General features: G+C 41.8%; 1 protein-coding gene across 1 annotated transcript in view; it reads right to left on the bottom strand.

Moving 5' to 3' along the window:
- The window catches only part of nit2 (nitrilase family, member 2), a 63,551-nt gene that overhangs the window by 19,851 nt on the left and 16,068 nt on the right, over nt 1-27,632 (bottom strand). The window contains exons 4-6 of the mRNA XM_060920132.1: nt 23,642-23,730; nt 2,080-2,173; nt 1,201-1,275 (exon numbers count right to left, since the gene is read on the bottom strand). Coding sequence (XP_060776115.1) covers nt 1,201-1,275; nt 2,080-2,173; nt 23,642-23,730 — 258 coding nt within the window. The remainder of the gene's footprint in view (nt 1-1,200; nt 1,276-2,079; nt 2,174-23,641; nt 23,731-27,632) is intronic.

Below are 27,632 nucleotides of genomic sequence, written 5' to 3'. Positions count from 1 at the left end.
ATCAGAATCAGTAGGTTAAATCAAGATATATGTAGATATATGTAAGTTTAGTTAAGTATTAATTCTTGGCTTATTCTGTGTCAAAATTATATTAGTTGAAACGACCTTAGGTCCGGCTAGACATTGTTTGGGAACATTTTGTTTATTCTTTGATATGAATGTGTATTTCGAACAGAGAAGTGTCTGAAGGTCTGTTTTAGTGTCAGATCGACTCACACACACTCTGAAATGGTAGAATTAAAGTTCATGTTTATGTTAATTCATTCAGTTGAAACTTAGGTCATAGCTTCATAAAAGCTATGAAATATATTGAAATATACTATGATAGTGATTTGGATCCCGTAATTAATGAATGCATTCCGTGATTAATGTTAGTTTTATAGTTCTAGATTAGTTTCATAATGACATGATAATTATAATTAAAGATCTTATGATTCTAAGGGTTTTTAGTTTAAAAGCATTAACCTAATTTAGTTAATTAACCTGTTAGTTGTTTAATTGTTCTCTCTCTTTCAGACATATTCTCATTGTTCTTGTGGTTAAGTTGTTCTTATTTTTTTATGTTTATTTTCTTATAACATTCCTTGTTTTAGCATTATTAAAGACATATGTTATTTTACTTATGTTGATGAAATCAAGATGTAATTTACTGACTGAACACACATTCATGTGTTAAGAATTATTCATGTTAATTATTAAGATCCTTTCTGTGCAAACTAGTGTCTTTGACCTTCTCCGTAGACTAGACATTATCTATGTTTAACATTTCATGCTATTCCATGAAAATTAACCATAATATTGATTATAAGCCAAGACTCTGATATCTATCTGTACCTTACTGTCAGCAAATATGTTATTATATTATGATTGATTCAAGATTACACACTTCCACATAGACGCACACCCATCACACACACACACACACGAAGACAAAACAAACACAGAGACACTATAAGACATTTTCAAAAATGTTTTCATTTTGACGAAGTGACTGTGCGAATAAACCGGCATGTGAAACCTCTGGTTTTCTGCCTGTTTCTCTCGACCTGATCATTCTCGTCCTCGGATCCGAGGCATCGGCACGAAGGAATCGGGGTCTCTTTCTGGGTGAACCCAACACCATCTTTCTCTCAGATGATGAAACAAATCCATTTGTTAAGTCTTTTAGCTGTTATAAGCACTCATAAGCGCCAAACGTACCTTTCCTTGCGTAGATCTGTGCAAGCTCTGCAAATCGGATGTCATAGCAGATCCCCACTCCCACTTTACAGAAAGCTGTGGGACAAAGAAATAAAAGAAAGAAAGAAATTAAAAAGAGAAAAAACAAGATAGATAGATAGATAGATAGATAGATAGATAGATAGATAGATAGATAGATAGATAGATGAAAGAATGAAAAAATAAAATACATCAATTAATAAAAAAAGAAAAATGAAATACAGAAATAAAAAAATTAAGAATAATAAATAAATACATCAACTAATAAAAAAATGAAAAGAAAAATACATCAATTAATAAAAAAGTACACAAGAAAAGAAAAAACAAGAATAAAAAGAATCAATAATAAAAATAAATAAAAAGAAAAAATACATCAATTAAAAGAGAAAAGTACATAAATAAAATCAATAAAGAAAAACAAAAGTACAGAAAAAAGTACAGAAATAAAGAAAAGCACAATTAATAAAAAAAGAGAAAGTACATAAAGAAAAAACAAATAAATCATCAACTCAAAAAAGAAATAAATGAAAAGAAAAAATCAATTAATAAAAAAGTACATGAGAAAAGAAAAACAAGAATAAAAAAGAAAATCAATTAATAAAAGAAAAGAAAAAATACATCAATTAATAAAAGAAATAAAAAATACATCAATTAATAAAAAAGTACATAAAATCAATAAATAAAGAAAAACAAAAAAGTACATACATAAAAAGAGAAAAAAATACATCAATTAATAAAAAAAAGAAAGAAAAAAGACAAACAAGAAAGAAAGAAAGAAAGAAAGAAAACAAAAACAAGAGACAGACAGATAGCTCTGAGAGAAACATGATTAAATCCAATGTAAAACTGGTGCTCACTCACGGGTTTCGAACACAGATAAACTGCTCCCTGGGGTCAACGTCTCGGACTCCTGGAAGCGGATTTTCCCAGGAACGTCGATATCAAACAGATGGATCTGTGAGGAGCAGAGACCTTCAGCTGGATGATAAAATTTCCCCCCACTTTAGCCGATGCTGAGCTCGGAGAGGTGTGCGGTGTACAACCCCGATTCAACAAAAGTTGGGACAAAGTACAAATTGTAAATAAAAACAGAATGCAATAATTTACAAATCTCAAAAACTGATATTGTATTCACAATAGAACATAGGCAACATATCAAATGTCGAAAGTGAGACATTTTGAAATTTCATATTGGCTCATTTGAAATTTCATGACAGCAACACATCTCAAAAAAGTTGGGACAGGGGCAATAGACCCCTTTCACATGACGTCACCGCACCGCGAGATTTTGTTAGGCGCCATATTGGAAGACCAAGTACATGCACTCACAATATAAAACAAAGTACGAGCGAGAGTAAAGTGACACGATGGCTGATAATTCTGGTTATGTGAGTACATTACCAGCTGCAGAAAGGGCACGGTATGTGGAGAAACTGGCTGTGATTGATGGGTTTGACCCATATGATAAGACTCGGGGCAAGGGAGAATGGAAACATAAGGAGGACCGGACACCAATTCTGCCATCTGTTTGCTACCCAGACATTGTAAACTGTTGTTTACACCCAGTGCCTACACTCTGTTCGAACTATGGCGATATTTTCGGGGGGTCCCTTTTTTTCCCTTGGGGGGGTGCTTGCGCTTGTCTCAGAGCGCGGATCTCCAAACACATGAGAAGCCTATCTTACGCACATATCACGCGGACTCCACACACGCATCGCGTCTGAAGTCATAACTCATCAGGGGAAATCGTGTCCGCATTGGCATGTTCAAAAAACAACCTCGCGTCAACAATGATACCACACGCAAGAAAAAAAAAAAAAAAAAAAAAACAGTCAGGCTACTCAACAACCAACCTGGCAGCAGCGAGCAAGCCCCAAACCATCCTAAATTATTATTATTATTAAATTGTAGAAGTCTGGGAGGCTTGCTCCTCATACAGTTATCAACTTGGGGCCAATTTAGCATGTTTTAAATCTGAATTTCTTGCGTTTGCTTACCTCAAAGTGTCCGTAGATCATGCACAGACTTATCCATTATATCCACAGTTTTTTGCCAAGTCTCACACAGGTTTCTTTCAAGTCTACTGTTGGGCCAATAAATCATAAATAAAACAGCTCAGATTTGTTTGTTTAAGTCGTTTGCCACTCCACTTTATTCTCGTGGGTTCACATACCGCTGCCGTTATTATCCCCTTATCACGAGTTTGTTGGTCTTCCAAAATGGCGCAGGGTCTGTTTACTTCCGGTTTCGGGTGACGTCAGTGAAAGGGGTCTATAAGAGGCTGGAAAAGTTAAAAGGTACAAAAAAGGAACAGCTGGAGGACCAAATTGCAACTCATTAGGTCAATTGGCAAAAGGTCATTAACATGACTGGGTATAAAAAGAGCATCTTGGAGTGGCAGCGACTCTCAGAAGTAAAGATGGGAAGAGGATCACCAATCCCCCTAATTCTGCGCCGACAAATAGTGGAGCAATATCAGAAAGGAGTTCGACAGTGTACGTAAAATTGCAAAGAGTTTGAACATATCATCATCTACAGTGCATAATATCATCAAAAGATTCAGAGAATCTGGAAGAATCTCTGTGTGTAAGGGTCAAGGCCGGAAAACCATACTGGGTGCCCGTGATCTTCGGGCCCTTAGACGGCACTGCATCACATACAGGCATGCTTCTGTATTGGAAATCACAAAATGGGCTCAGGAATATTTCCAGAGAACATTATCTCTGAACACAATTCACCGTGCCATCCGCCGTTGCCAGCTAAAACTCTATAGTTCAAAGAAGAAGCCGTATCTAAACACGATCCAGAAGCGCAGACGTCTTCTCTGGGCCAAGGCTCGTTTAAAATGGACTGTGGCAAAGTGGAAAACTGTTCTGTGGTCAGACGAATCAAAATTTGAAGTTCTTTATGGAAATCAGGGACGCCGTGTCATTCGGACTAAAGAGGAGAAGGACGACCCGAGTTGTTATCAGCGCTCAGTTCAGAAGCCTGCATCTCTGATGGTATGGGGTTGCATTAGTGCGTGTGGCATGGGCAGCTTACACATCTGGAAAGACACCATCAATGCTGAAAGGTATATCCAGGTTCTAGAGCAACATATGCTCCCATCCAGACGACGTCTCTTTCAGGGAAGACCTTGCATTTTCCAACATGACAATGCCAAACCACATACTGCATCAATTACAGCATCATGGCTGCGTAGAAGAAGGGTCCGGGTACTGAACTGGCCAGCCTGCAGTCCAGATCTTTCACCCATAGAAAACATTTGGCGCATCATAAAACGGAAGATACGACAAAAAAAAGACCTAAGACAGTTGAGCAACTAGAATCCTACATTAGACAAGAATGGGTTAACATTCCTATCCCTAAACTTGAGCAACTTGTCTCCTCAGTCCCCAGACGTTTACAGACTGTTGTAAAGAGAAAAGGGGATGTCTCACAGTGGGAAACATGGCCTTGTCCCAACTTTTTTGAGATGTGTTGTTGTCATGAAATTTAAAAAATCACCTAATTTTTCTCTTTAAATGATACATTTTCTCAGTTTAAACATTTGATATGTCATCTATGTTCTATTCTGAATAAAATATGGAATTTTGAAACTTCCACATCATTGCATTCCGTTTTTATTTACAATTTGTACTTTGTCCCAACTTTTTTGGAATTGGGGTTGTATTTAGAGACCATTTATACAGTGGTGTGTATTTAACGTCTAATATATTTTTTATTGACTTAATATTTTACCTGCTGTAATTTTGTATTATTCCTATCATTCAGATTTTTTATTTTATTTTATTTGATGAAGTCGAGTGATTTTACTTCAGCTTTTGACAGCATTTTAGTCAACATTTGTTGTTTACAAATATCGCTTAAAAATAAATAATCTTGTCTTGTTTTGAATTTCTTATTTTCTCACACACAAATTTAAAAAAAACATTTCAACTTCACATTTTAATCGGTATACATTTCATGTTCTTGCCGTAAAACGTTCATCTCTGACACGAATCACTTTTTTAACTTGTTTTAATAATTAAGTGTGCATAGTCATGTGACGCAATGTGAGAAGGAGCCACGGAGTAGGGAGCGCCACACTGCATTGCTGCCTTTATCCTTTAAAACATTTACACCAGAGATATTAGTATCCAGTATACTTGTTAACTAACAAGGGTGCAAAAAGATGTCGAAACTTTGGTCAAATATTGGTCACATTTTGCATTTTGCGCAATACCAGAAAAATTCAGTTGAAATCAAGCCATCTGAGGCGAATTGGTCCGCCTCTGAAAAAACTTGGCATTTGGATTTCCTGGCAAACACTGATTTTCGTGACGTCGCGTGCGGGACGCCTCCCTCTGAATCCTACGTCAGCGCTGGTTTGTTTATGAGAAAACGACCTGGTGGTTTTCTGCAAATTTCTTCAACGTTATCACGTAATTATTAAAATGGTTAACAGATGTATCGTAGGAGGGTGTAGCAACACCAATCTTGATGGGATTAGTACTCATCGTTTCCCAAAAGACCGGACAATGAGAGAGAAATGGGAGCGCTCGGTCTACACAGGCTGTGCACTGAAACTGCACAAAGCTTGTGCAGCCTGCTGGCGCTTCCGCAAGTAACGTCACGATTCTGGCTCCAGACTCACTTGGGATTTTTCCAGACGCGTTTTATTTTATTTTTTTCTGCTGTAGACAAATAGCCTTGTGCAAAATTACCCTTCTGGATGAGTGTGTAAAGGGACCTACTTTCACAGAAGAGAGAAAAAAAAAAAAACACGAAATTGGTCCAGAATATGCACTTTAAAAGACATCTAAGCTCGCACGGGGCTGATGCCATGAAACAAGACCAAGATGGTGGTGCCGAGCCCGACCAGCAACAAGTTCATGGCATAGCCCAGCATATTCGTAACATTTACACAGCAGTAACAAAGATTTCTGAGGATTTGGAGGGGCTGGCAGAAATACATCGTACCACTGCGTCGGTGGAGACTAAACTCTCTCCCTAATTACAAGAATGGACGACGTTGAGAAGCGAGTGGAGTATTTGGAAACGACCGAGAAGGAGTGGCAAGCTAACCTGCCAGCTAGCAAGACAGACGTCGGAAAGATCTGGGAAAAATTAGAAGGCATGGAGAATCGCTCGCAGCGCAACAATGTTCGATTTGTCAGCTTTCCGGAGGGCAAAGAGGGAGGAGATGTGGTGAAATCTTTGGAGGAGCTGGTGCCAAATTTGCTGAACATAGAGGGGAGACAAGAGATTGAGCGGGCACACAGAGTCGCTAGCCAGCGATCCACACCTGGAGACAGACCAATACTGGCCAAGTTTTTGAGATCATCGGACAGGGATGCGGTGTTGCGGGCAGCGAGGAACAAAGGCAAGCTGAACTGGGAAAACACTATAATGCTTTTCCCAGACTACTCCAGAGCCACCCAGATGAAGCGCGACAAATTCAAGGAGTGCAAGAAAAAAAAACTGCATGAACACAAAAATCCCCCTGAAACTAACAAAATAAAGAGTGTGCAACTGAACCTGAACTTTGCACATTTCAGGGGTATTTTTGTGTTCAGGATGCTGTCCCCGGCTAAACTGAGAATCGAGACCTGCGAGGGTGAAAAGGCTTTTGACCGTCCCCGGAGGGCCATGGCTTTCATAGACGCTATGCAGTGAGTAAGCAGGCTTTGTGTTTTTACTGGGTTCAGCTGCGAGTCAAAGGTACCCTGATGTGTTCCCATCCTCTTCTTATGCACCTGAAGGTTAAATTAAAGACACTGGTGTAGACTTATCTTCACGGTAGAGGTGCAGGAGGAGGAGTCACGACAAGTGGAGTCTCGCGGACCAGACACGGACCGTCGGATTTCCATTGGCGGGACTTTCGCGGGGGTTGAAATGTGCAAAGTTCAGGTTCAGTTGCACACTCTATTTTGTTAGTTTCAGGGGGATTTTTGTGTTTCGTCATCACCACTGCTTAACTGTACCGTTTCTGATATGTGGTTGTGTGTCATTATTGTGTAGGCAGGCATGTCCTCTCAAATAGGTTTATGGATTGGGGAACCCAGTTAAGAGAAAAAAGGTCATGACCATACTCAAGAGTAAAAAGTATGATGTGGCGTTTCTCCAAGAAACACATGTCAACAGAGGAGCCCGAGAAGCTCCGTGTTGGATGGGTTGGACATGTATTTTACAGTATAGGCTCTAGTAAACATTTACAGTTTAAATGTCTCAAGCAAATTAAGGATAATTCAGGAAGGATGATTATTGTGCTGGCTGAAATACAATCTCAAAAGCTAATCTTGGCTAACATTTACGCACCTAATTTGGATGATCAAATTTTTTTTATTGATCTTGAAAGGAAGCTTCAAGCCACTGGGAATCATGCTGTTGTTCTGGGAGGGGATTTTAATTTTTTAATGGATCCAGCTCTTGACCACAATGGGGCAGGGTTGCGTAAGGTGACGAAGGCCGCGATGACATTGCAGAGAATTTGCAAATCTTTAGGATTAATAGACATTTGGAGGATTATGATCCCTTCTGGTAGGGATTACACATATTTTTCACCAGTACACAAGATTTATAGCCGAATAGATTTTTTTTTCTAACATCTAAAGCACTCACTACTTCTGCTGTGGGTGGTGAAATAGGAAATATTCTCGTTTCTGACCATGCCTGGGTTGGCTTGGACCTATTACCCCAAAGTGAGAGAAGAAAGTTTTACAGGTGGCGTCTTAACTCGTCCCTTCTACAGGACCCAGTAAATGTGGGAGTTGCTCAGGACAGAATTAAAGAATTATTTAGAGATTAATTGGCGGTCTGTATCATCGGCGGGCGTGGCGTGGAAGGCCCTAAAGGCTGTGATTAGGGGACGTCTTATCCAACACACTTCATCTCATTATCTGTAGCCACTTTATCCTGTTCTACAGGGTCACAGGCAAGCTGGAGCCTATCCCAGCTGACTACGGGCGAAAGGCGGGGTACACCCTGGACAAGTCGCCAGGTCATCACAGGGCTGACACATAGACACAGACAACCATTCACACTCACACCTACGGTCAATTTAGAGTCACCAGTTAACCTAACCTGCATGTCTTTGGACTGTGGGGGAAACCGGAGCACCCGGAGGAAACCCACGCGGACACGGGGAGAACATGCAAACTCTGCACAGAAAGGCCCTCATCGGCCACGGGGCTCGAACCCGGACTTTCTCGCTGTGAGGCGACAGCGCTAACCACTACACCACCGAGCCGCCCCCAACACACTTCATATTGTAAAAAAAAAAAAAATTAAAACACGAGTTGCTAGCATTGGAAAATAAAATTAACCAAGCTGAAACAGAGTTGAAGCAACCAATGAGAACACGGCATGAGAAAACTGACTAAGTTAAAATATCAATATAATAAAGTATCCCAAAAGGTTGAATTTAATTTATTGAAGGCTAGACAAACATTTCGAGTCGGGGGACAAAGCAGGAAAGTTACTTGCCAGTTCTATAAAACAGAGGGAATTGGCTTCCAGTATTCCAGCTGTTAGGTCACCGGCTGGCGACCTGCTCACTGCGACCGTAGATATTAATAAGGCTTGTAAAGAATTTTATGGCAATCTCTATGGTTTAACATCTACCTCTAATGAAGAAGAAATTCATAAGTTTATAGAACCACTAGGACTTCCCAAGTTGACAGATGAACAGAGGGATTTTTTTTAAACTCAGATATTACTATTGAGGAGGTTAAAGGGGTAATTCAGGCTTTATCATCAAGCAAAGCACCCAGGCCAGACGGTTTTACCGGGGAATTCTTTAAGAGCTTTGCGACAGAGTTAGCTTCACCTTTACTAGAAGTGTATAAGGAAGCACTAGAGAGGGGTGTACTGCCACCAACTCTAAGACAGGCCCTTATTAGTCTAGTTCCTAAGAAAGGTAAAGATTTGTATGAATGCAAGAATTACCGTCCTATTTGATTAATGCAGATAGATGTTAAAATAATCTCGAAAATTTGAGCAAAGCGATTAGACAGTGTAATTGAATCATTGATCCATACTGACCAAGTAGGGTTAATTCGCGGTCGTAGCTCCTCAGATAATGTTGATGCCACGTGGTCTGTGGTTGACGTCCAGCCCCCAGTTGCTGCAATCTCTCGACACCGAAAAGGCGTTTGACATGGTCGAATGGGGGTACTTATTTAAAATTTTGGAAGAGTTTGGATTTGGTATTACCATTATAAAATGGATTCATGTATTATTTTAGCACCCAGAAGCAGCTGTGCAGACTAATGGGCTTATCTCTGATAATTTCATGTTGGGGAGAGGAACAAGGCAGGGTTCACCCCTTTCTCCTTTGCATTTTCGTTTAGCCATAGAGCCTCTCGCGGTGGCCATACGTGGCGCGACTGATTTCCCGGGTGTTACTGCAGGTGAGATGGTACATGAATTGATGCTTTATGCTGATATTTTATTACTGGTGTCCGACCCCAGCAGATCTGTACCATATCTTCTTGGAATCGTAAACTCATTCTCAAAATTCTCTGGTTACAGAGTGAACTGGTTCAAGTCCGAGGCACTCCCCTTAACAGCTTATTGCCCCTGCACTGCATTCCATCCAGGTGCTTTTCAGTGGTCTGAGCAAGGTATCATGTATCTGGGTACCCGGTTTCCTAGACAGCTGAAAGATTTGATCAAAGTCAATTTTGACCCATTATTACAAAAAATTTCCTGCGATGTGGAGAGATGGTCAACTCTTAATTTGTCTATGGCAGATAAAGTTAACGTTTTGAAAATGAACTGCGTCCCTAAACTTAATTATCTTATCCACTCCCTCCCTTTAGAAATTCCCCATTATTATTTTAAAAGGTTTGACAGGATAGCCAATATATTTATTTGGAATAATAAATGCCCCTGGCTGCACCACAGGAAGTTACAAAGACCAGCTGATAGAAAAGGCTTGGGGCTTCCAAAGACGCTGTTTTACTACTATGCTTTTAATTTAAGACACCTAGCCCAAGGGGCGGCACGGTGGTGTAGCGGTTAGCGCTGTCGCCTCAGAGCAAGAAGGTCCGGGTTCGAGCCCCGTGGCCGAGGAGGGCCTTTCTGTGCGGAGTTTGCATGTTCTCCCCGGGTGTTTCCTCTGGGTGCTCCGGTTTCCCCCACAGTCCAAAGACATGCAGGTTAGGTTAACTGGTGACTCTAAATTGACCGTAGGTGTGAATGCGAGTGTGAATGGTTGTCTGTGTCTATGTGTCAGCCCTGTGATGACCTGGCGACTTGTCCAGGGTGTACCCCGCCTTTCGCCCGTAGTCAGCTGGGATAGGCTCCAGCTTGCCTGCGACCCTGTAGAACAGGATAAAGCGGCTAGAGATAATGAGATGAGATGAGACACCTAGCCCATTGGTCTCTCCCTCCCGAAAGGGCCCCCCGTGGTACTGTATGGAACAAACTGTAGTGGCCCCTCTGTCACCCATGCAAATCTTGTCGACTAAATTAAGTAAAGAAGCAAAAATGCATCCAATAATCTCTCAAATTAATTTGGACTAAGGTTGCTCGAATATTCAAATTTGATCCCTTTCTAAATATCTCTTCTAGTATCTGGTTAAATCCAAAATTACGAATTGGTAAATTCCCCATTTATTGCTGGAGAACGATATGGGCATATTGGGGGATCTGTATTGTGATGGTTCCCTAAAATCATTTGAATATTTAATGCAACAATTCAATATTCCTAGGTCTCATTTTTTTTTTAGGTACCTGCAACTCCACCATACGCTGGTAGGGATTTTTGGATCCAGTACATCAGTTCCCCAAAATGCAGAACTCCTAGATAAGATTCTAATGAGTTATGGAAAAAGGACATGAGGCATCGGTCTATTATTCTATGATGATTCAGACTCTTGGTAATGGACCCATTTTAGCTCTGAAGAATATATGGGAAAGGGATCTGAACCTGACAAATCATTGATGAGGGTTGGGATAGAATTTGTAAAAATGTTAAAGTAGTATCAAAGGGATGCAAGGGTACGCCTCATTCAATTCAAGATTATACATCGGTTTTACTGGACTCCTTCCAGATTGTTCAGACTAGGATTTTTACCCACATCAAGTTGTTGGCGATGCAAATCTGAGGAAGGTCATTTTAGTTCATGTTTTATGGTCCTGTGACAAAGTCCAACAATTCTGGACAAATATTTGTGATAATCTGTGTGAGATTACAGAGACACAAATCCCATTCAACCTGAGACTATTTGTTTTGGGTGATCATTCAGTTCTGACAGGATAAACATAAGCTGGGTCCAAACCAGTATTATGAAAGGTAGACAGATACTTATCAGGGGTTGGAAGACAGACGGGGTGCCTTCTTTGCAAGAATGGGCTGCAGAAATGGCACGAGTTGCAGCATTTGAAAAAAATGTTATATAAACCACTGGGTAGACTGGATCTTATATGAAGGAAAATGGGGGAAATACTTACATTTCTTAAAGGGCTCTTGAAAGGGTTTATACAGGGGAGAGACGCAAGTTCTGAGTTTCCGGGTGGACGACTGCGTACCTGTACTGCTGATGCTCTTTTTTTTTTTAAATTAATTCTCTTTTAATGCTGTGCTTATAGATTTCATCTAGGTACAGTTAGTTCCATATATATTTGGACAATGACACAAATTGTTTTTTTTTTTTTACCTGTTTACCGAAACATATTTAAGTTATATTTATATAATGGACATAAAGTCCAGACTTTCAGCTTTCATTTGAGGGTATCCACATTAAAATTGGATGAAGGGTTTAGGAGTTTCAGCTCCTTAACATGTGCCACCCTGTTTTTAAAGGGACCAAAAGTAATTGGACAGTTGACTCAAAGGCTATTTCATGGGCAGGTGTGGGCAATTCCTTCGTTATGTCATTCTCAATTAAGCAGATAAAAGGCCTGGAGTTGATTTGAGGTGTGGTGCTTGCATTTGGAAGATTTTGCTGTGAAGAAAACATGCGGTCAAAGGAGCTCTCCATGCAGGTGAAACAAGCCATCCTTAAGCTGAGAAAACAGAAAAAAAACATCTGAGAAATTGCTACAATATTAGGAGTGGCAAAATCTACAGTTTGGTACATCCTGAGAAAGAAAGAAAGAAAGAAAGAAAGAAAGAAAGAAAGAAAGAAAGAAAGAAAGAAAGAAAGAAAGAAAGAAAGAAAGAAAGAAAGAAAGAAAGAAAGAAAGAAAGAAAGAAAGAAAGAAAGAAAGAAAGAAAGAAAGAAAGAAAGAAAGAAAGAAAGAAAGAAAGAAAGAAAGAAAGAAAGAAAGAAAGAAAGAAAGAAAGAAAGAAAGAAAGAAAGAAAGAAAGAAAGAAAGAAAGAAAGAAAGAAAGAACTGGTGAACTCATCAATGCAAAAAGACCTGGACGCCCACAGAAGACAACAGTGGTGGATGATCGCAGAATAATTTCCGTGGTAAAGAGAAACCCCTTCACAACAGCCAACCAAGTGAACAACACTCTCCAGGAGGTAGGCGTATCAATATCCAAATCTACCATAAAGAGAAAACTGCATGAAAATAAATACAGAGGGTTCACTGCACGGTGCAAGCCACTCATAAGCCTCAAGAATAAAAAGGCTAGATTGGACTTTGCTAAAAAACATCTAAAAAAGCCAGCACAGTTCTGGAAGAGCATTCTTTGGACAGATGAAACCAAGATCAACCTCTACCAGAATGATGGAAAGAAAAAAGTATGGTGAAGGCGTGGTACAGCTCATGATCCAAAGTAAAACACGGCGGAGGCAGTGTGATGGCTTGGGCATGCATGGCTGCCAGTGGCACTGGGTCACTAGTGTTTATTGATGATGTGACACAGGACAGAAGCAGCCGGATGAATTCTGAGGTATTCAGAGACGTACTGTGTGCTCAAATCCAGCCAAACCGATTGGTCGGCGTTTCATAATACAGATGGACAATGACCCAAAACATAAAGCCAAAGCAGCCCAGGAGTTTATTAAAGCAAAGAAGTGGAATATTCTTGAATGGCCAAGTCAGTCGCCTGATCTCAACCCAATTGAGCAGCATTTCACTTGTTAAAAGACTAAACTTCAGACAGAAAGGCCCACAAACAAACAGCAACTGAAAACCGCTGCAGTAAAGGCCTAGCAGAGCATTAAAAAGGAGGAAACACAGCGTCTGGTGATGTCCATGAGTTCAAGACTTCAGGCAGTTGTTGCCAACAAAGGGTTTTCAACCAAGTATTAGAAATGAACATTTTATTTACAATTATTTAATTTGTCCAATTACTTTTGAGCCCCTGAAATGAAGGGATTGTATTTAAGAAATGCTTTAGTTCCTCACATTTTTATGCAATCATTTTGTTCAACCCACTGAATTAAAGCTGAAAGTCTGAACTTCAACTGCATCTGAATTGTTTTGTTCAAAATTCATTGTGGTAATGTACAGAACCAAAATTAGAAAAATGTTGCCTCTGTCCAAATATTTATGGACCTAACTGTATGTACATATATGCTTGTATATACACACACACACACACACACACACACACACACACGTGTATTTGTACATGAAGGTGTATTAATAGAGATATCTGATTTATGTCAATTATGGGTTATGTTCTGCATTTATTTAATGATTTTTTTTTTTTTTTTTTTCATTAAATGGTACAGCTAGTGTGGCTGTAGTTAACAGATAGGTCTGCTAGACATGAAGGAGCGCAACGTTAAATAATGAACAGCCAAAGAAGGCTCAGCATTTGGTGGTGATCAGGGTTCCTACAGATATTTTATGTTGAATTTACTACCTTCACAATTTTTTTTTACTACCACAGCGACAATTTGGATTTGGACATTTTCTCATAATTTAACAAGGTAATCTTTGAGTGTATGTGTTAGTCCAAGTGAATGTGCCACATACAAGTTAGTGACAACTCTACCCAAAGAGTTGGATTGATGAGACAAGATAGAAAGAAAATCTGAACGTACCGGTCGTGTAACTCTTTCCCTTTGGACGCATAATAGAACCTCCCATTGCTAGGGCTACACATGGAGTAATGCATATTTGCATAAAAGAAAACAAACTTCCACATACAAGTTATAATTTTATTGAACTGTGAAACTGTGTCCCATAACCTCTTAACGGGTACACAGATTTGCACTAAACCTTGTGTGTCAACACTTCACATTAGGTACAAGATCTGATTTACATTTTGTCGGCCAACACTTTCAAGATGGCCAACCTTTTGTTTGTGGAATAATATTTTGAACAGGTGAACAGATTTGCACAAAAAATCTTATGTGCTTAGGTACATCAACTCATTACATTTAAATCAGGTCAAATGGCAAACACAAACACACACACACACACACACGGGTGCACACACACACACGACAAAGACAAGACACACACCCTAAAGATACAAAACACACATAACCCAAGCCCTATTTTGGCAGTCTCTCAACACATTGCCAAGTTTGCTTAAGACAGTCATTTGCACCAGTCCTGTAGTCGTGAAGGCCCGTGGGCAGAGTCAACACCTTCCTCCCAGAGATCAGTGTTTTAGAGGGTTAATCTTAATCATTTGAACAGTTCAACAGATTTGCTCATCACATTTTGGATGCCTCAAATGGCGCACACACACACACAACGCACCAGGCGCGCACGCACACAACGCATTACATGTGCCTCAGTTGTTTGACCTTTTCTTCAATCAACTTTTCAATGAACGCCTCTCGCCGATTGCCATCTACCGCCTTTAGCCAGTCTTTAAAATCAGGTTCCTCCAGCCAGAGGTCTGAAAATTTGCATTTCCCCATTGTTTAATTCTCGTGCAGATGTCGCCTGTCGGGTCAACAGATAGATTCGACTAGAGCCGTATAAACAAAGTCAGTCTCGTACTAAACAATCTCTGGTATAAATTTATACTGGATTCGACCGTTATTGGAATTCAATGCGCATGCGCCACCAACTCCTCACTGCGGTCCTCCTCGATACATAAAAATAAATTCGCCCAAATGTAGTAATTTATGGCTATTATGGCATGCAGGTTAATTAAACGAATTAGAAAACACATAGGCCCAGTTGGATGGGGGTCAAAAAAAATTTACTACCACGTCAGATTACATTTACTACCTTTTACTGGCCATAATTTAGCCTATTTTAATTAACTACCTTTTAAAACCCCGCGGGAACCCTGGGTGATGGTTTACGGGGGCTCGTTTGTGTGCGTGGGGGGGCGGGGTTTGGAAATATGCTGCGAATCTTTCATTCTGTAATACCATGCTCTGTTATGCTGTTAAAAGAATAAAATGTCAATCACAAAAAAAGTGTGCATAAATCATTTAGTGACACTGATAACGTAATAGTAATAAAAGGTTAAAATTAAATGACGAGAATGAAAAATTAATAGCAAATTAAATATAAATATGGAAAGAGGTGGATTATATAAATTACTTTGAAAAATTATATTTTTATAAACTATATGTCTCCAGATTAATGAAACAATTTAAGACATTCACAGAAAAGAAAAAAAAACAGGATAAAGGTGTTTTATTTGTTCAAATGATTAAAAAAAATAATAATAATTAACTGATCCAGGAATGAAGAGAAACGTGAACAAGTCAGGTTGTCCATCATGGAAACCTGTTCACTGGACAGAGAACACTCCCGAACATTTAAACCTGTGTGAACAGCGTTAAAGGTCATAGGCAACGGTCGGAGGTGAAACGTAGAATACCAACTTTATTGTCTAGAACAGGGGTTCTCAACCTTTTTCAAGCTGGGCCCCCCCAAAGCAGGTTCATTGCAGTTGGGCCCCCCCCCTCCTCCCGGTGCCACCCCCACCACACCACCTTGCATGCATAGATAGATAGATAGATAGATAGATAGATAGATAGATAGATAGATAGATTATTTTTAGGCCCACACCATTATTATCATCATCATCATCAGTAGCGGTAGGTAGGCCTATCATCATTACTAGGCTATTGTTATAACTGGAAGTAGCATCAGACTTCTAATGTGAGCTTGCAGGCATTATTATTAATACTATTATTATGAGTAGTGGTAGGCCGATCATCATTACTAGGCTATAGCTATATAATTATGAGGTTACATGTTTTGCTGTTATCATCATCAGTACTAGGCTATTGCTATAACTGGGAGTTGGCACTCGACCTCTGATATGAATTTATGCTTTATTATTGTTATTATTACTAGGCCTAATAATAGGCATATCATCTGCATGTTTTACAGAAGCTTGCAGGTAGGCGATGTTAATGTGAGACCTGAGCCTGCTTTGCCCTGCAAAGATCCTCAATTCTTGGTGCAATGTCTGATAAACATAGCCTCAAATCATCCTCAATTTGTGCATGATTGCGGTATTTCGTTTTGAGTGCAGTCATTTTTGAGAATCCTGCCTCACACAAATATGTGGATGCGAAAGGGAGGAGAATCTTCAAGGCAACGTCACAGAGTTGAGGGTATTCCTGCATCAATGCTGCCCAGAATGACAAAAGAGGGCAGGAGGTAAAAAGTTCCTTCAGCCTACTGTCACTCTTCAGCTCAATAAGCTGTTCCTGCATATCAATTGACAGCTCGTTTGCTGTGCACACAAATGCATCTCGAACCCACGCAAAAGGGCGATAATCCTTTTTAAAGTACGTCGCAAATTCTTTTCTCATTGCAGACAGGTGCTCAGACGCTGATTGAAATAGAGAGGAGAAATCTTGTGACGTGCCTGCATCAGTCACTACGTTTACATGCACATAGAGAGAATCGAATTTCTGCCGTTGCTCGACTGAAATCGAAAGTTCAAAATGCCATGTATACACCTTAATTCGGCTGAAATTGAACCGAACTTGATTTCTCGGAATCGAGCTACACGACCTAGTTTATGCGATTTCTGCCGAGCTACTTTGTGCATGTATACCCTATCGAGCTAGTTGTCGAGCTACTTCCGGAAGTGACGAGTGACGAGACCACAAGCGGGAAACACAACAGCCTCGGTCGGCATGACAACGAATCATGACAACGGCATGAATCTTTTTTTGTGGCATTGTTTGCACTGTTAAAATTTAGCTCACTTACTGTATCACCAAATACATCTGTACAGCTGTTGCATAGCTGTGAATTGTGTACATAAACAAGTCATTGTATTTGTGTATATATATATATATATATATATATATATATATATATATATATATCTCCATCCAACATCTGAAGAATGTCAATAAAAAAACAATTGAACTTTGTGTGTTTATTAAGACACAAGTTAAATTGTAAGCAAAAAAATATATATATATATTTTTTGTAAGCAAAAAATGGACTTTAGAAAAATATTATTGTGCAAAATAAGTTGTCTTACAAAACAGTGGTCTGCGCCGGACAGTTTGTAGCCATAGTCTGTTAGAGCAAGCCTAACAGCTTGAACACGGAACTGCTAGTGTTGCCAGATTGGGGGTTTTAAGTGCATTTTAGCGGATTTGAACTTGTTTTGGGCTGGAAAACGTCAGCAGTATCTGGCAACACTATAGCTCTTCTTCATGACGACAACCGGAAGTGTACCAACACGATGGGGCGTGTAGCGCCACGTGTGGCTCGGGTGCACAATGCACCTTGCACAATAGCCCGATTTCACTTGTGCATGTAGGATTGGATTTCTCTGGCACCCCTGCTGGGACCCTTTGCTCGATTACCAACAGCAGCTCGATTTGGACGTGCATGTAAATGTAGTGACTGATAAAGTCTGCAAGGCTGGGGAACGTGTCTCAGTTCCCTCGACTGATGTGGCCATGCCAGAGGTCAATTTTGTGTGTGAAGGCGTCCACTCTGTCTGCGAGGAGCAAAATATGAGTTTCGTGGCCTTGCAGAGACAGGTTGAGGCCATTCAAACGGTCAAATATATTGACCAAATAGGACAGAGACACAAGCCACAGTGTTATCCAGATGCTTCGCCAGATCTGATTTGATTTCTGTCAAAAAACACTTCACCTCCTCTCACAGCTCATACAATTGCTGCAACACCCACCCCCCTGGAGAGCCAGCGAACTTCAGTGTGCAGAAGCAGCTGTTCGTGCCCTGACCCCATCTCCTGGCAGAGGACCCCAAACAAGCGAGAGTTTAGCGGCAGTGATTTGATTAGATTTGTCATTTTCACGGATTGGTTCAGCACGGAGTCAAAGAGAACCAGCATTTTTTTTTAGCAGCTAATGCTTCGCGATGGACCATACAATGTGTCCATTTCACAAGTGGAGCTACTTGCTGAACACGAGCAACTAGGCTACGCTCGCAGCCAATCATTGCCCGTGCACCATCTGTGCACAGGCCAACGCATCGGTCCCAAGCCAAACCATTTTCATGGATAAAAATATCAAGGACATTGAAGATGGCTTCTCCTGTAGTGTGCGACTGAAGAGGCCGGCAAAACAGGACATCCTCCTCAATTGCCTTGTCACGCAGATACCTGACACAGGCGAGGAGCTGTGCCTGCCCAGCAATATCAGTGGATTCGTCCAGCTGCAGCGCGTAGTAAGGACTCTGTTTTAGGAACTCTAGGAGTTACTCTCTGAGGTCATTAGACATGTCTGAAATCCTCCTAGCGACCATGTCATTGGACAGTGGTACTGCACCGAGTTTGGCTGCTGCACTATCTCCTATCATTATTCTGCACGTCTTGTGCGGCCGGAAAAATGAGAGTCTCGGCAATTGTATGCAGTTTACCCAGTTTAGCTATTCTTTTGGCCACTACCCGTACATACAATGCCTCCAAACTCTGTTTAGACACAGTGCTGTGCACTAACATGGCTGCCTGTTGCTGATGGAGGCCATCAAGCTTTCTTTTAAAATATTCTGCCGGTTTATCTTTAAGAGCAGCATGTTTTGTTTCGAGGTGCCTTTTAAGTTTGCAGGGCTTCATGCTGTTGTTTGCTAGCACCTCGGCACACACGACACACTGAGGTCTCAGATCAGCCATGACTGTAAATCCAAACTGCAGGTATGCTTCATCGTACCTTCGAAGCTTTTTTGCAGCTGGTGGTGCATCGGTTGCCTTGTTGGTCCTCACTAGGAATCTCTCCAGTTTTGTTAATTATAATTTGGATATGTGACTATGATAAGAGACAAGTATCGGGGACTAATCAGACGTAGCCTGGCTAACGCGACTTCAAAGCTCTCCGAGCTATTGGTCTGGCCAAGATATTAAGCCCAACCGTATCCCAGAGCCCGTGGTTGACCCGCCTCCCTGAAATGCCTCAGTTTGCTACTGGTCGAAGCCAGAAAAGGCTGTGACAAAGCTTAAACCAATCACATCACTCTTTCCTCTGACGTATGCGACGCGACGGGGCTAACTGGTAGATTAAACTCTTACCGAAGCCGGTCGGGAGCAAGGCGAAAACGTCCTTCTTTTCAATAAATACCTCCAGGGCTGCTCTTTGCTCCGTTTTCAATGAGAACTTCCCGTTGAATGCTTTCAATACAGCATCTATGCGTAATAGGTGCGGAAGCGTGAATGAAGCGCTTCCGGCATAGATTCTGTAAACAATCTATGGCTTCCGGTCGCAGTTCTACTACGTCAGTGCCTTGAACACGCCTCTACCCAGGGCCGTTGGAGATGCTCAAAGTTGATTGGTTCCCGATTTTTCGGGAGCTTGGAAGAGCTGTAGATAGCTTGCCTGGCCAGACTAAGCTCGCAACAGGCCCTCGTGTTGCGTCACGCTTAGGATGGGAGGGCCCAGGCTAAATCAGACAGGACTTATGCACGTTCTTTAATGCAAGTGTTTAACAATTTTGCAGGCAATACCAATTTTATTTGAAGACTTGAGATTGTAGTCCTGAGTGAGTGTGTGATTGTCTTAGTCACGCGTGTCATGTGGGTTGCAACATGGTGAAAAAGGCAGAGGCTTACCCTATTAGCTAAGTGCACGCTTAGCAGTTAAAAAATAGCTAGGGCTGAGATTGGGATAGTCTTTAAAAAGACTTTTTGTGGTATTAGTCTTTAAAAAGACCGTTTGGGTTTGAAGTAAAGGCCTAAAGTAGATCGATATCAACACTGATAACAGATAGACTAGCGAGAGCTGGCACAAGAGAACTTGGCAAGAGACGAGACTAGAGTGAATGAAGCTCAACGCGTGTGCAGACGCTTATATAGTAGGCTAGCCTAGCAGTTACGTGACATCGCGTCACAGGCTCAAAATACTACCCCCTGTATTGGTAAATTTGAAATGAAACTGTGTGGTTGATTTGTTTGTGTTATAGTAGTCCAACCACTTGCATTTTCGACATGGGAATTTTTGTGATTTTTTTTTTTTAAATGATTTTTTTCCCCTCATCCTAGCCTACTTGCACCCCCCCCAGGAGAGTGTCCGTGCCCCCCCCCAGAGGGGCAGGCCCCACCGGTTAAGAACCACTGGTCTAGAAGAATGACCCAAAAAGCGAATTCAATCTTCCTAGTGTCTAATTTGCACCATAAAATTGAATAAAACGGTTAAAATATACAGTTTTGCTCAATTTACAAAAGGTTTGTTTATATCTCACTTATGCCCACTTTCACCGCCAGGGGACCATCGTCATGACGTCATTTAAGCCAAACAGACCGGGAGCAGCTCTGTGTTTACCTGCGAACTGAGCACACGTGTACGGACTTTGGTCGTGAGAGGTTGTGTAAAATGTCTGAAAGCGACAGAGATTTTGAAGTAGGAACTCTCCAAATTGAATATCGAGAGGTGAAACCATATATGTATGAACCTATGGCCGTTGCGAAGCAATCGGCGAATGTGGCTCACTGGTTTGACCGCGCGGCCTCGGAATCAGACAGCGACTCGGCCGACTATGATCGCGGTGACCCCGGACCTCAACAAGACTTGCGCCCAAACGATTTATCCTGGTAGTTATGATAAATTCTTACTTTCGTCACAATACTAAATAAGAGCCCTTTTGAAGAATAATTAAACCGCCCTCCCTAGTGGATATAGGTAACGATTACTTGACAGTGCGCCGGTAGGCCACATTAACCTGCCATCCGCTGCATTATACTATTTATAGCCGACTCTAAGCGAGGAAATATCCCTTCGTCTCATTTCCACAATGATTGTTGTGGGTGCAATCAGTTAATTATTGATATTAAGTGATCAATCTCGTTAAATCAGTCTCATTAAATTTTGAAGGTCAATAATTAAAATGAATCAATCCCATTGAATCATTTAATTTGACTCGTTTGAATTGAATCATACCATAGAATCACTCTCATTTGAAGTGAATCGTTCAGTGAATCGTTCAATGAATCATTTAGGGAATCGTTCAATGAATCATTTAGGGAATCATTTAGTGAATCATACCATTAATCCTGGTGCTTAATAATAAATTACCAAACAGCTAAATTATGGTACATTTCCAAATTATTAAGATCACTTACCATATTATATAACATTTGCACCCTTTTTGAATTCTTTGAGAAAATTGGGGACTTCAGATGTTGTTCACACAAATAAACACAGTTTGTTTAATAAATGAATTTATTATACAAAGATAAAAAGATAAATCAATATATACAAGCAGTGAAGTGTGTGTGTGTGTGTGTGTGAGAGAGAGAGAGAGAGAGAGGGAGTGTGAAGGACTTGACCATGTGTTTAGCCTCGTGTAGCTAACTACACGTGGTGGAGGCCTAGCTTGTTGGTAGCTAAACAAAAGAATGTTATCTAAACAGAACAAAGGATTAGCTCTGTGTTTAGCCTCGTGTAGCTAACTACACGTGGTGGAGGCCTAGATTAGCCTTGTGTTGCTAGTATGTGTTTGTGAAAGGCCCTATAGCCTAGCTAAAGTGTGTTTGTTAGGCCTGATGGCTTGCTGAGCACATGGTAGGCCTTGATTAGCTTTGTGTTGCTAAGCAGACAAAAGCGAAGCTGTAGCTAACCCACTAGCTCATAACCATACTGAATCCACTGAAATCTTAATGACATCAAGATGTATAATAATGAGAACTATATGTTAGTAGTAAAGAATAAAAGAGAGAAGCATGCGCAGCCTATCTATTAAACAATTGAGAGAACATAGAACCAAAATAAATCAACACGCTGCGTGTTCAACAGTGTAACAATAAACCTGGGTTTAAATTCACACTATTTCAAATAAAAGCAAATTCCTAAGACTATCCTAATTATGCCCAAATGCCAAAATCTTACTTAATCCTGCCTTTAGCAAGATATGAAGAACTATTCGCCGGTGTAGTCTCGGGCCTCGCCGTGGGAGCACGTGAGCCGCTCGTGATGGAGGCGGAGAAACTTTCGGGTCGAACGGAGCACTTGGGTGGTTCCCGTGGAAAGCAGAGGGTTCTTGGTCCGAATCTCAGCGTTCGTGAGGAAAAGTCTCTGATCAGAATCAGATGCACAGCGCTTTGAGTTAAAAAGGATTCAATCGCTTCTTAACTTTTAACTGCCTGGGCTGCAGTCGTGACGTCACTTCTAATGCAAGTAAACCGGTTGTAACTCAGGTTGAGTTTAAAGATCGCGCGACTCTAGAGTTTACCTTTGCCAAGGGTAAGAAGGAAAATCGCGCTGAGTGATGGATCTTGCAAGAAAGAAGACGTCTTTTTGGGGTGGAGAGCGCGCCTCTTTATACATCCAGATCCATCGGAAGCCAGACGTGAGAGAGCAAAGATGGAAGCGTTGTCCCATTGTTTTATGTTTCCTTGTATGATGACGTAGATGATCCCACCCACGCGTGACGTAGGTCACACGGAAGTGGACTGGGAATTGTAGTTCTGACACAAGATGGCGGCATGATACCTACATTGTACAGGATCCCTCAGGATTCTTGACTTGTCAATTGCAAACAAAAGTAAAAAATGTTTACCTCCAATCTTCTCCCTTTTTGCTTGAGCGTTGCTGCTCCATTTCTTCTTTGACTGCTTGATTTTGTTTCACACGCACAATCCACTTGCTCCGCTTTTTCTCCTCTTTCGGAAAAAGCCAACCCTCTCGCTCCGCCTCTTCTCCTTTTTCAGAAAATGCCAACCCTCTTGCTCCGCCTCTTCTCCTTTATCGGAAAAAGCCAAATCCACTCTCTCCGCCTCTTCTCCTCTCTCGGAAAAAGGTAAAAGCTTCTTCCTGAACTGGTCCTGTTGTTACAGTTCACTGCACAACAATAAGGCATGGGGGTTTTTCTTCAGAAATTCCTGAACGCACGTCTGCACTCACGCTGAACAGCAATGTAAGTAAACGGAAGTGGACTCCACTCAAGTGGTTTGTTTGGCTTAAATGACATCACGCGCTGAGTGGTCACGAAAATAGCCGAACAGAAATTCGCCACGATCCGCGCTAACCTATTTTAATTCTTACTTATTAACAATACTTCTTGGGACCAGAAGAAAATTACAGAGGGTTTTTTAACATATAAAAGTTTTAAATGTGCATAAAATTAAAACCGTTGCCTATGAGCTTTAATGTTTGGATCAGTGGATTATTTCTAAAACACACACCTTCCTGTGTTTCAGCAATAATTTCCCATCAGGCCCAAAAACTGAGCAGGTGTTAAAGATTTTCCCTTCATCCTCCTCTGGAATGGAGCCTGAAACAACAAACATGCACGCACGCACACAAAGTACAACCAGTTCCAAAAAGTTGGCACACTGTGAGACGTTATTAAAAAAAAAAAAAAACGGAATGTGAAGCTCTGCAAAACATGGAAACCCTCCATTTCATTGAAAACAGTCCAAAGACAACATATCAAATGTTGAAAATGAGAAATGTTATTGTTTTTTGAAAAATATACACTCATTTTGAATTTGATATCAGCAACATGTTTCAGAAGAGTTGGGACAGAGACGTGTTTATCACTGTTTTGCATCACCTCTACTTTTAACAAACACGCTGTAAACGTTTGGGAACTGAGGAGACCAACTGCTGTAGTTTTGAAAGACAAACGGTGTCCCATTCTTGCCTGATATACAATTTCAGTTCCTCAATGTTTCGGGGTCTCATATCTTTGTCGTATTTTGTGCTTCATAATGCACAAAATGTTTTAAATGGGAGACAGGTCTGGACTGCAGCAGGCCAGTTTCGCACCTGGACTCTTACTACAGAGCCATGCAGTTTAATATGTGCTGAAAGCGGTTTGTCTTGCTGAAAGAAGGAAGGCCTTCCCTGAAAAAGACTTTGTCTGGATGGCAGTATATTGCTCTGAAACGTGTTTATATCATTCAGCATTAATGTTGCCTTCCCAGATGTACAAGCTACCCATGTCATGTGCACTAATGCCCCCTCATACCATCACAGATGCTGGTGTTTGAACTGTGCACTGATAACAAGCCAGATGGTCCCTCTCCTCTTTAGCCTGGAGGACGTGGTGTCGATGATTTCTAAGAAGAATTTCTACTTGAATTTCCAAGATGGCACCGTGGACGGTTGCCTCAGTACTTCGCTCTCTCATACTTTCTACATTTTTATGTATTTGTTGTGTTTCTTGCACTTCTTCTCTGGTCACATACTCCAGAGAAGAACTCAAACATTGGAATAACCACCAGTAAAAGTTTTTTCATCGGTTTTCATTGATCCGGAAAGTTTTCCAGAGCTACTTGTTGGAGGAGCAGCAGATCTCTATGGTCTCCGCCGAGGACGCCGGAGACACCGGGGGAAGCGAGCCGGCACGCTCGTCAGGCTGAGGCAGCAGGGGTTTTGCACTGTGCTCCAGTCTATTCACCTGGCTAACGTCCGCTCTGTGGCCAACAAGATGGACAAACTGCTGCTCCTCAACACAATCAACATGGATTTTAACAGATCTGCTGCCTTGTGCTTCACCGAAACCTGGCTCAGTGAGCACATCCCAGATGCTTCTCTCCACCTGCCTGGATTTCACCTGCACCGAGCGGACCGCGAGAAAGAGCTCACGGGGAAAATGAGGGGAGGAGGAGTCTGCTTTTACATTAACGAAGGTTGGTGTACTGATGTCACGGTTCTAAACAAATCATGCAGTCCTCACCTGGAGACATTATTCATAAACTGCAAACCGTTTTATGCTCCGTGAGAGTTTTCCTCATTTATTCTGGTTGGAGTCTACATCCCTCCTCAGGCTTGTGTTGCTGAGGCGTTACAACACCTGGCTGACCAGATAAACAACGTGGAGAAAAAACACTCGGACTCTTTGCTCATTGTTTTGGGGGACTTTAACAGAGCAAACCTCAGCCACGAACTGCCAAAATATAAACAGCACATTAATGCCGCTTTTCCACTACCAATGCGGCTGAGTTGGGCTGAGCCATGCCGTGTTGGGCTGAGTCGAGCTGAGTGGGGCTGTTGGAGTTGCATTTCGACTACAACCACGCTGAACCGTGCTGGCTGGAAGTGGGTGGACACATTGGGTGGAGTTAGCGAAAGTGGGTGGACATCAGGTGATGTCGTTAGGCAGCGCAAACAGTGACATCAGTGACCTTTTAAGCGGTAGTCTCACAACCCGGAGAGTAAACAATAAACATGGAGGACATGGAGTCGTTAGTGTTGCTGGTCTTGGTGCTGTGGCTTGTTGTCGCCGACAACGCCAACAGATACTGGCAAGAGCGTATAGATGAGGCGAGGCGCATAAGGCTTCATAATCTGTGGTTGGTAGAAGAGAGCAACTGGACTTGCTTGAAAAGTCTTGAAGACGTTTCGCCTCTCGTCCGAAAGGCATCATCAGTTCTGTCTGTCTATAGGGAGTATCAAGTATTTATCCTCTCATGGATCATAATAGAATCCAAATCAGAATGCTGATGGCTGCATTGAAGGTGGCTGATAGATGTCATAGACCCCACCTCTGTTCAGTGATGGTCGTTCCAGGCTGACAAAATTGAACGATCCTCTCTGGCTAAGATGTCTGCCAGTTTTCTGGAAGTCCTCTCATACTCCCGCACTAGTCGAAGGGTACTCATCCCAAAGTGTGTAGAAACATATCTGTGAAGATACTCAGTCGTCCAGGTACATAGTAATCTGTGGTTGGTAGAAGAGAGCAACTGGACTTGCTTGAAAAGTCTTGACATCTTAGCCAGAGAGGATCGTTCAATTTTGTCAGCCTGGAACGACCATCACTGAACAGAGGTGGGTGTCTATGGCATCTGTCAGCCACCTTCAATGCAGCCATCAGCATTCTGATTTGGATTCTATTATGATCCATGAGAGGATAAATACTTGATACTCCCTATAGACAGACAGAACTGATGATGCCTTTCGGACGAGAGGCGAAACGTCTTCAAGACTTTTCAAGCAAGTCCAGTTGCTCTCTTCTACCAACCACAGATTACTATGTACCTGGACGACTGAGTATCTTCACAGATATAAGGCTTCATAATTCTCGTAATTCTCCTTCTTCCGGGTTTACGGTGTTTACAGATCCCAGCGTGCTCGCGGGGCATGTGTGGGCATGTGAGGACACTCCTCCTCACCAATCAGTGCACAGGGGAGCGTCTCCTCACGCCCCTAGCCTCACTCAGCTCGGTTTGGCTTGCTTCAGCCCTACTCCAAAACCGTGCGAGTTTTGGGGGCTGAGCAGGGCTGAAGCGAGCCGAGTCGTGCTGTTCTTAGATAGTCGAAACGCGAGCCATGTCGGGCTGAAGTGAGCTGAAAAAGGGCCATAAGTGTCCCACCAGGGACACTAACACTCTGGACCATTGTTACACTGTTTTAAAGGACTCCTACCACTCTGTCCCCCGTGCAGCCTTGGGACTATCTTATCCCGACCTACGGGCAGAAGCTGAAATCTGCTAAGCCTGTAGTCAAGATGGTGAGGAGATGGTCCAATGAGGCCAAAGTGGAACTACAAGCCTGCTTTGACTGCACTGATTGGAGTGTTTTTGAGGCTGCAGCTTCAGACCTGCATGAACTGACTGATATGGTGACATCTTACATCAGTTTTTGTGAGGGTGTGCCCACCAAGACCTTCCGCACATACAACAAACAACCCTGGTTCACTGCAAAACTCAGGCAGTTTTGCCAGGCCAAGGAGGAGGCCTACAGAAGTGGGGACAGAGTCCTGTACAAACAGGCCAGAAACACAGTCACTACGTTTACATGCACATAGAGAGAATCGAATTTCTGCCGTTGCTCGACTGAAATCAAAGTTCAAAATGCCATGTATACACCTTAATTCGGCTGAAATTGAACCGAACTTGATTTCTCGGAATCGAGCTACACGACCTAGTTTATGCGATTTCTGCCGAACTATTTTGTGCATGTATACCCTATCGAGCTAGTTGTCGAGCTACTTCCGGAAGTGACGAGTGACGAGACCACAAGCGGGAAACACAACAGCCTCGGTCGGCATGACAACAGTAGTAGCGAGCAGCATAAGAGGTCAGGAGGAACAAACGAAGAAGAGAAAATGGCGATGTAGAGCTCTCTGAAGTGTGGGTGGAGCAGAGAGGACGGCAGGACAAAGCTTGTGGTACTAATAGGCTTTTTATTGTCAGACTTTTCAGTTTAACAGCCTACTTTTATTCTTGA

This window comes from Neoarius graeffei, chromosome 4, assembly GCF_027579695.1.
Source record: "Neoarius graeffei isolate fNeoGra1 chromosome 4, fNeoGra1.pri, whole genome shotgun sequence".
Classification (NCBI taxonomy): Eukaryota; Metazoa; Chordata; class Actinopteri; order Siluriformes; family Ariidae; genus Neoarius; species Neoarius graeffei.
The sequence above is the reverse complement of the archived record's forward strand: the minus strand, read 5'-3'. Positions and strand labels throughout refer to the sequence as shown.